The 9,233-nt window shown below is 46.5% G+C and overlaps 1 protein-coding gene across 17 annotated transcripts in view; it reads right to left on the reverse strand.

The window, feature by feature from the left end:
• Positions 1–576: 576 nt before the first annotated feature.
• The window catches only part of SRRM1 (serine and arginine repetitive matrix 1), a 16,458-nt gene continuing 7,801 nt past the window's right edge, over positions 577–9,233 (reverse strand). For 8 of the 17 annotated variants that reach the window (XM_050326548.1, XM_050326547.1, XM_050326544.1 and 5 more), the window contains 11 exons: positions 9,167–9,233; positions 7,368–7,636; positions 7,174–7,254; positions 6,762–6,848; positions 5,987–6,131; positions 5,681–5,722; positions 4,383–4,487; positions 3,389–3,850; positions 2,349–2,526; positions 1,743–1,937; positions 577–1,581 (listed from right to left, as the gene is read on the reverse strand). The exon at positions 9,167–9,233 is cut by the window's right edge. In XM_050326548.1, the coding sequence (XP_050182505.1) occupies positions 1,477–1,581; positions 1,743–1,937; positions 2,349–2,526; positions 3,389–3,850; positions 4,383–4,487; positions 5,681–5,722; positions 5,987–6,131; positions 6,762–6,848; positions 7,174–7,254; positions 7,368–7,636; positions 9,167–9,233 (1,736 nt within the window). In that variant the 3' untranslated portion in view covers positions 577–1,476. The remainder of the gene's footprint in view (positions 1,582–1,742; positions 1,938–2,348; positions 2,527–3,388; positions 3,851–4,382; positions 4,488–5,680; positions 5,723–5,986; positions 6,132–6,761; positions 6,849–7,173; positions 7,255–7,367; positions 7,637–9,166) is intronic. The other 9 variants (XM_050326555.1, XM_050326551.1, XM_050326550.1 and 6 more) reach the window with 8 other exon arrangements.

The raw sequence follows: 9,233 nt of genomic DNA on the forward strand, positions 1-9,233 counted from the left end.
GAAATATCCCCTTCCACCCCAAGATCTACAGCAGCCCTGCTTTAGTTCAGAACCCTACAGGATGGCAAGTAAAAAGACTCATCAAAATATCTCCACTGCACTGTACACATCACATCTCCTTCAGATGCAGGACATGAAAACCTATTTAAAAGCACGTCCCGTTCCTCCTTCCAGAGGAGCCCCAGACTTGAGAGCTGACTTGATTTCAGGAGCACAGCTGGAGTTGCACTAAGTCAAGTCAAACCTGCTGTTCATTTTTTTTGCAGGACCTTTGAAAACATTTTACTTGCTCTGACAAGCCATTTCCACAGCACACATCTGGTTTGGTTTAAGCTTCTCCATCCTATCAGTGCTGAGCAGATAAGGCTGTTTGACTCTTGCTTTGCAAGAAACACAACAGGAGCATCACTAATTAAAGGGCTCTTCCTGCTCCCTCAGGACAGTTAAAAGCCCCAATTTTTCCAGAGCCAGCACACTGGATCAAATACTTTTTCATCTCTGAGTATTCATTAAGCCTGTACAAAAGAAAGCTGATTAGCAAATGCAAAATGCCCATATAAAAATAGCCAACATCTGTTTAAATTTAGAAATTTATTTTTGTTTAATCCACAAGCTTTATATAGCTTTAGTTAAAAAAACAAAAACAAAGAACAGTGAAAACATGACAATATCCAAAGTTCAGGTTCCTCAAACTTTCAAAGACCACATCTCTGAAAGTTGCTCTGACCATCCCGAAGAACCGTAACGAGACAAGATTTATGAATTGGGGCAACGACAGCTCACAAACAAAATTTATGGAACTGAAGGAAATTTTTGTTTGTTTGTTTGTTTTCTGGGACTGCTGATCATGGAAACTGCCCTTTAAAAAAAAGAACATAAAAATACAAATGAAATTCCAGTGTTCCAAATCAACATGTTAACATCAAGATAAACCCACAGTGTCCTGGTAAACAACATGCTTTCATTTTCTGTACCACTCTAAATTGCTATTCTTGATTGGCTTTAAATGGAGACTATACAGGCAACAGTAGAGAGCATTAAAATAGAGATGCACTTCCTTGGAATTCTGCAGTGGTTTTACTCCTGGGCAAGCTTACAAACCACAAGGGTTAGTAGCATCATGTAAGTGGATACAAAAGAAGTCAAATGAGACCCTCACAAATTATGCTCAGGGCTTTGTTGGAGTTCAAAGAAACGAGGGGACTGACGGTCATGTTTCAAACCTTCAAAACAAAATTCCTACTGCTTCTAAGAAGTCTCACTCTAAATGAAATTATGCTGTCAATGAAAGAATGTCACTAGTACACTGTGGACACCTTTTGTAATGTAAATCCATGCCCTTTTGTACATGGTGAACCTCAACCTAGCAATTATTACAACAAATGTTATATTCTAAAGCTCAAACACATTTAGCAATTTGAAATTGAATTCTGAGTACAAACCAAATAAAATGTACATTATATCAAAGGGCTGGGCCTAGGATGGTGGGGATACTTGCGCCTTCCTCATGGACCTCAGGGCCTTCTCTCGCAGGTGCTTCTCTAGGTCATCCAGGTTGTCTTCAGGTTCACTTTCTGTCTCCTTCAAACAAACAAACAAGCACAAAGCTTTGCTTCAAACACCCAAACCGAGCCAGGCCCTCGAGGCTCCTTCTGGAACCACGACTGTCAGTCATGCCCAGCCCCACCTGCTTTCTTACTCTGGAACCCTCACAAAGGAAAGCTCAGGCACCAAATTCCTACCTTTTTGGGTTCTGTCTCCGCTTCCTGGTCTTCCTGTGCTGAGGTGGTGTCTGCTGCAGCCACAGCAGCGGTCGCTGCGGCCGCCGCCGCCTTCTCCTTCTTGTGTTTTTTGTGTTTCTTGTGCTTTTTATCCTTTTTATGCTTCTTATCCTTCTTTTTCTTCTTCTTCTTGCCGCCCCCTTCTTGATCTGAATTCTGTAAGAGACAATGCATCCTATTACAGCTCATCCCTAAGGTTTTCCAGATTTTCTGGCAAAGAATGGAAGAGTCCCTGGGAAACACCTCAGGTGAGGATGCCAAACAATCTCTTCTCTTCCTGCCAGGAACAGCCTAAAGTTTGCATGCAAAACTAAGCACAAATAAACCCTGACATCACAAAACTCATGTAGACTCAGAAAATGGGGCTTTTCTTCCAGAATTTCTATATAAATAGCACTTTTATTCACACTCTGAGATGTTAAGTTTGAAAAACTGACGTTACAAACCGTTTTTAACTACGAGAAACACCCCAAGGATTTTTCTCCCCACCCCTCCCGTGAACAATCTCGGCCTTCAGGAATGTAACTTACCCCATAACCCAGCATGGCTTTACGAGCAAACACCTACCCTGGCAGGTGAGGGGCTCTGAGTTGGGCTTTTGGCCTTTTTTGCAGGTGACCAGTTGGCAGAGGGAGAACGAGAGCGAGCAGGAGATGCAGGTCCCTGGTGCTTTTTGGGGGCTGGCTCGGGTGAGCCCGAGGCTGAGCGGGACGAGGACACGCGCCGGGGGCTGGGGGTGGAAGCCCTGAAAAACAGAAGAGGCACAGTCAGGGATGAGACACGAGTGAAAATTAACCCAAGAGCCAAATGAATATGGGTGCTTATGGCTTGGTCAAGCTGCCAATTGAATGATTATTATTTGCTTTGCTGCTATGATACGAAAGGCCAAACAATCCAGCAGCACTGTGGGTCTGTGATGCAGAAGGATAATGCAGCCTGAGAGCCTGGTAAACAATCCTGCTGCTGCTCAGGAGTGATTGCTGCCTTCCTAATATCACTAATCCATTAAATGTCAAGAGAACAGCAATGCTATTGTATCACCCAGTGAAGAGTGCAAGGCTTTCCATTCAGCTCCATCTTCCCAAAACAATAAGCCAGCACTGTATTTTTTACTATCTGCTCCTAACAACAGCATCACACTACACACAAAAAGATTTCCAAGTTTTAGTAGTTTCTCTCAGATGACCACCTCCAAAATTATTTATGAGCTGATGAGAAGTGTTGGTTCCCTTCCACAGTCAGGTTTAAAGATAAAGTTCATTTCTCTTTAAAGCCTCAGAGAGACCCCATGGAGAGACACTTTTTATGCAGGCAGTAACAGGACAAGGGGGGAATGGTTTTAAACTGACAGAGGGCAGGCTTACATTGGATATTGGGAAGAAGTTCTTTACTCAGAAGGTAGTGAGGCCCTTGCACAGGTTTGCCCAGGGAAGCTGTGGCTGCCCCACCCCTGGAAGCGTCCAAGGCCAGGTTGAAGTGGGCTTGGAGCAACCTGGGATAGTGGACCATGCAGGGGGGCAGAGCTGACTCCCGGATTGTTCCCACCGCACTAAACCAAACCCCAAACCCCGGTGAAACCCCAAAGCAGCAAAGACGGATGCTTTTACTTTGTCTTCTTGGGTTCAGGCGTCCTGGACACCCTGCGGATGGGTCTGGAGCTGGGAGACGGGGACTGTCTGCGCTGGGGCGATGCCGACGCTCCCCTCCGCGCCGGCGCTGGGCTGCCAGAGGGGTGGGAAGCTCGAGGCCGTGGCGAAGGTGAATGCCTTTTGTTTTGGGGCGGGGAACGCGTTTCCCGGTTGGACCTGCTGGGGGGAGACCCCTTCCTGTGCTTGGAAGATACGGAAGGGGAGCGCCGTTTGGCAGTGGGGGAGCTCCTCTGTTTTGGCGGCGGCGAGTGGGACACTCTGCGCTTCGACTGCGGGGAAGGGGATGCCCTGCGTTTGGGAGGGGGAGGAGGGGAAGCTGTTCTTCTCTTGGGAGGTGGGGATGGGGAATATCGCCTCTGGATAGGGGGGGAATATCTCCGGGGAGAGGGAGAGCGTCTGCGAGGGGGCGGGGAGGGAGACCTGCAGAGAGAGAGAGAGAGAGAATGAACAATCAGTCCTGCAGTTCACCCAAGGAGGTGAATCGCAACCCAACCCTTCTAAAATTCTTTAAAACTTCTTAAAATTTCAACTAAAATCCTTCAAAAGTTCTAAGAATTTAGAAGGAAACTCCTTCAAGGCTTCTAAAAATTTCAACTAAAATAATTTAAAATGCGTTGCCCAGAGAAGCTGTGGCTGCCCCATCCCTGGAAATGTCCAAGGCCAGGGTGGATGGGGCTTGGAGCAAGCTGGGTTAGTGGAAGGTGTCGCTGCTCGTGGAAAGGGGTGGGACTGAATGAGCTTTAAGGTCCCTCCCAACCCAAAGCACTCCCCGATCTGCCCTTCCACGATTCAGGATCTGCTACGGGCACCCAGCGCCACCCAGGCCACGCACCCACCACCCACCCCAGAGTGCCCTCAGCAAGCTGTGAGCCAAGGAACTGACAGCAGGGCATTCCTTGTCCCATTCCCAGAGGGAAGGCACTGAACCCAGCCCCCCATTCCGAGCAGGTACCTTCGCCGGGGCAGGGACGGGGAGCGCCGGCGCCGGGGAGGGGGGGCCGGGGAGGGCGAGCGTCGCCGCCGCGCTGGGGGGGGAGAGGGGCTCCTCCTCCTCCTGCTGCAGAGAGAAAAGCACTGCTCAGCAAACTTTGTTCACCCCTGAAAACAGCTTTTAGCTACAGGTCTGAAATCCAAAAATCACTTATTTCTTGAAATGCAGAGAGAGAAAAAAAAGGAATAAAATCAAGAGTTGTTGCTAAAGTGCAGCTATCTGGATTAAAGTTGTTCACATTTTCTGCTGGGCCAGGTTTACAACAGACTTCTGGGAGGGAAATGTTAGGGCAACACATACTTGCCTAGAATTTTAAAGGAGGGGAATATTGGTAAAATATTCTTTTTTTTAAAAAAAAGGCAATTAAGATAAAATGACTGGATAAGGGGGAAATGAAAGCAATTATAAAGCAAAGCGGCTCATCTACATAAACTGAGATTCAAAATACAACGTTCTTTTATGATCCAAAAAAACCCCCAGCCTTCAAAGGTACTAACTGTCCTAATTAAACATGCATTTATGCAATAGACAGCTGGAGAATTCAGCATGTTGCAAAACAGATCAAACCCTTTGAATTGCAACCTGTTTGACACAGAATTGTTTGACAAGATCCATCATTGGAACAGAAGTAGTCCTACTTATCTCTTGCATCATGATGCATGCTGTGAGTATCTTCTAGCTGGGGCTTAATTACAGCTTGCTCAAGGGTCATTACAGCAAATTAATAAACCCATCAAACACCCAGCTTCCTGCACCTTCCTGTATTCCCAGATCAACACAGAGAAAACAATATCCCAAATAAAGTGGTGACAATACTGCCTACACAAAAGAAAATAAAGGAGGTGTTCATTACTGGTCTACTAATTGCCTGCTAGTAGTGGTTTCAAATACCTGAAGAACTAAGGAATGAGACTTCTGAAAACTCCAATTATTTGTGACCCTGCACATCAAGATCTTATTTGCTCCTTGCAGTGGTGCAGGAGGGTTTTAGTCAGGGGCAGCAGGAATCCAGCACTGCTCAGCCATCCTTCAAACCAGGTATTTGGGGTGAGGAACCCCAAAGAACACAAGTGTTCAGGTGTTTCCAGCTATCAGCAAGGTGTCATTAACACAAATGTTATTAATGTCAGAGGTTGATGTGAATTAACAAGTAGTGAGCAGGGAAAAAACAAGTACTTATCCAGGACAGCATAAATGACACCCAGTCTAAATGATTTTCTAGATGTAAATCCTACTTAACAGGTGAATTTCTAACCAACCTTTTCATCACTGGCGACTGCCACCTCTTTTCCATCTGCATCCTGAGAGCAGTGGAGGAAAAAAACAGAACAAAACAAATCTATCTGCCACATATCTGAGGCAAGAAAATCAACACACTCAAAGAAAGGTTAGAGTCATTTTCGCCAAACGAGTGCAGCAGGAATGAAATCTTGGAATGAGACTGGGCGAGCTGGACAGGACTTAACTGAGATGTATTTGCTGACAGATGCAGAGCAGATAAACACCAACAAATAGAAAAAAAAAATAAAAAGGTGTCAGTTATGCTCAAGTGAAGAAGGAATTACCGAGGGGAGGACTCCTTCTGTCGTTTCCGTGGAGACGGCGAGGGGCTGCGAGAGTGCGAGTGGCGCCGGCGCCTGCCGACCTCCCCGTTCTTCACGTTGGACCTCTTGGGTCTCTCCTCTTCAGAGGAAGATGAAGAACCAGAATCTACAAACGTAGAAGAATCACTCTCTGGGAAGTGATCCTGGTCACACTCATCACAGTCACTGACATTCCGGCCCCCAAAACGAGGAGCCGCTGTTTATAAAGGCGGTTCAACGAAACATGTGGGTTGAAGTCAAGTGATAAATAAACCCATCAGAGCTGGGGAAAAATAGTTGCAGCAAGCCAAGAGTCCCCATAAAATGGGATTAACCAGGTAATTTAGGTGGTGAACTGCAGTCACTTATAGAAACATTATGTGGACAAAAGCCTACACCAGGCCCAGGTGAATTTAGCAATCTCGAGAATAAGAGTCCAAAATATTACAAATATTAAGAAGAACAGATAAAATAATCCATAGCACACAGTATTTGTGTGTGATGTTAAGAGTTTAGAAGTGCAACTTTTAAAGATGCAAAGCCATTAACAAAAGATATATAATAACCTTTAAAAGTTATACTTTTACTCTCCCTGAGGAACAATTAAAGGGACCTCACTATGAGTGGTAAATCTACAATTAAGTTTACAATAGCACTGCAGAGTGCTCAGAAGTTAATTTTTATCTGTATTTGAACTTAACCACTTCCTGCAAAAGCAAACTACAATCCAGTTTTAGGAAATTTCTGTCCTCCATACCAGATGACGACTGTTGATTTTGCCTCCTGTACTGGCGCCGCTGTTGGACAGAATCTGCTGCAGCCATTTTACCTCCTTTGTCTTCTTCTGGAAGGACACACATGGACAGAACATTTCACCCAAGAGGTACAAACCTGCCTCATTCAGAAGCAAAGTCACAGCAGATCATCGAGCACGGGGGTTTTCCCCCTCAAATCTTAAGATAACTCTGAGGCTGGAATACACCTTGGCTGAGTTTTTTTCCAAGAAATCTTAGCTAGAACGAGGCAGTGTGAGTGATTATCTTTAGCCTTGTGAAAACTCTTGCTTTCAGTGCCAGACTGCTGGGTTCAGCACTTCACTGCCCTTTCCTATCAGGCATTTTTGACTGAAATCCCCACCCAAAGGCAGTGCTGGAAAGCAGGAGCCGTACCTGATTCCGACAGCTCTGCCTTCCTTGGCTTCGGTGCCGGCGAGGGAGACTCTCTTTTATCAGCGCTCTTATGTTTAGGTGCTGCGAGGCAAAAACCAAACGGCTCAGCTGCGACTCGTGACACAAAACACTTGCTTTGTTGCCCATCCAAAGCAGGTGGGTGAGCCAAGAGCACACAGACACCATCCCCTCACCTGCAGCCCTGCTGGGTGAAACGGAGCCGCGGTTCTTCCTGGCGCGGTTCGACTGCTGTGGCGTCGGGGAGCGCCGGGGCTTGGCCGGGGGGCTGGGGGGCGGCGATGGCCGGTGCCGCCGCCGGGGAGGGCTGGCCGAGGGCGAGAGCCGGCGGGTTTTGCGAGGGGGGCTGGACGCCGTTCTCTTGGGAGGCTTCTTTGGCGGCGAGCGGGAGCGCGAGGAGGAGGAGGAGCTGCTGCCGGACAGGGAGGCCGAGGAGCGTCTTCTCCTGCAAAGACAAGGCCGCGTTAGAGCCCCGGGCACGCGGAGCGCGGGCATCGCGGCACGAACGCAGAACTGCGGTTGTTTGCAAGCACAGACACCGAGCCACAGACAACAGCACTTCCAAAACACGGTGGGCAGCCTTCAACACTTGGTTGGTAGAAGAGGAGAATAACAACCCATCTTTCACGGTTACTCTTAAACTAGGCAGTGAGCTAAAAATTGTTAGTGTCACCTCGGCTGGCTTTCTGTCAATCTACAGGCTACCACTAAGCTTTTCCCCTGGGAACAATTAGTTTTGTTTGGGCTCTCTAGCTTTTGGACGGTTAAGAGAATTCTCCGTGTTAGCACGTGTGATTTAACGGCCTTCAGGACAGATCTGTATAGGAGTTTAGTTTGCAAGTACACTGAAATGGTTTTTACACCAGGAGGTAAAAATTCCAGACAACTTAAGGACTTAACAATTCAGAATCAAATCTATCCATCCTCATGTTTTAGTCTTTCATCTTTACTTTGCAAAATTTTAAAAGGTAGGGCCTCAGAATTCTGCGGCAAAATTTGTGGCAAGTTCTGTTGCAATAGTGTACCTGCAGAATCCACCTTTGGCTGCAGAATTCCTGAGAACCTGGAAAAAAGAAACCCTACCTTGAGTGAGATAAACATTTGCTGAAAGGGAGCTCTTGTACATCTTGCAACATACATGTTTGAGACTGTTCACAGTTTTCCCAGTAACTGTGGGAAATGAACATATTGACAAACTCAGGCAATAAAGTCACACCTTGTCACAAAAAGGAAGAAGTGTTCCTTCCTGGAAAAGAGCAACTGCTGCACAAAGGAAGCATCACTTTAGTTCTCCTCCTATGAAGAGGATAAGAATCTGTTCTCTCCCCATGAAGACAAATGTCTGTTTTGCCATTGCCACAAACACATAATTTAATCTGCATGGCAACTGAGAGCTTTGCTACTCGAACCACTGCTTATGCTTCAAAACTGTACTCCAACACCAGAGAGCAGACCCTGAAGGTTTCTAAGTAAAATAACATGAAGGAGAAACACATTTCAAGTACAAATTTGATTTTGGTTTCAATTTTACGTGATGGAAAGGTAAGGCACAATTAAAAAACTTCCAGAGGTAAGATACAGTTACTTGTTCTCATTTTTTCCCCAGACAGGGGGAAAAATATTAAGACTCAAGCAAGAAAAGTCTTAAGAGGTGTCATGTCAATCTATGCTGGGAGCTACCCAGAGCCATTTGAAGAAGTAACAGTTCTGAACTTGCCACTTTTTGAAAAAGAACATTGATGAGAACTCCACCTCAGTCAGAAGAAATCATTTCACAGCTACAGTTGTGTTCCCCCCCCACACACACTCATGAACTGTGGCACTGCAGCCTTTCCATCCCTCCAACCCTACACCTGACAGCACCAAGGTGAGACGGACAAGGCCATTTTGTCAACGCTCCCTCCTCACAGCTAGTGTTCCCTTTGGCTTTGCAAGTTCAAGGCTGTCAGCTGATCTCAAAAAGCAGGGATCTCACCTCCTCACAGGGGACCTGCTTCTCCTGTGCCTGGGTGGGGGAGGCATTCGCCGGGGCGGGCTCCTCC

The sequence above is a fragment of the Myiozetetes cayanensis genome, unplaced genomic scaffold (genome assembly GCF_022539395.1).
Source record: "Myiozetetes cayanensis isolate MyiCay16 unplaced genomic scaffold, myiCay2020 scf31, whole genome shotgun sequence".
Taxonomy (NCBI): domain Eukaryota; kingdom Metazoa; phylum Chordata; class Aves; order Passeriformes; family Tyrannidae; genus Myiozetetes; species Myiozetetes cayanensis.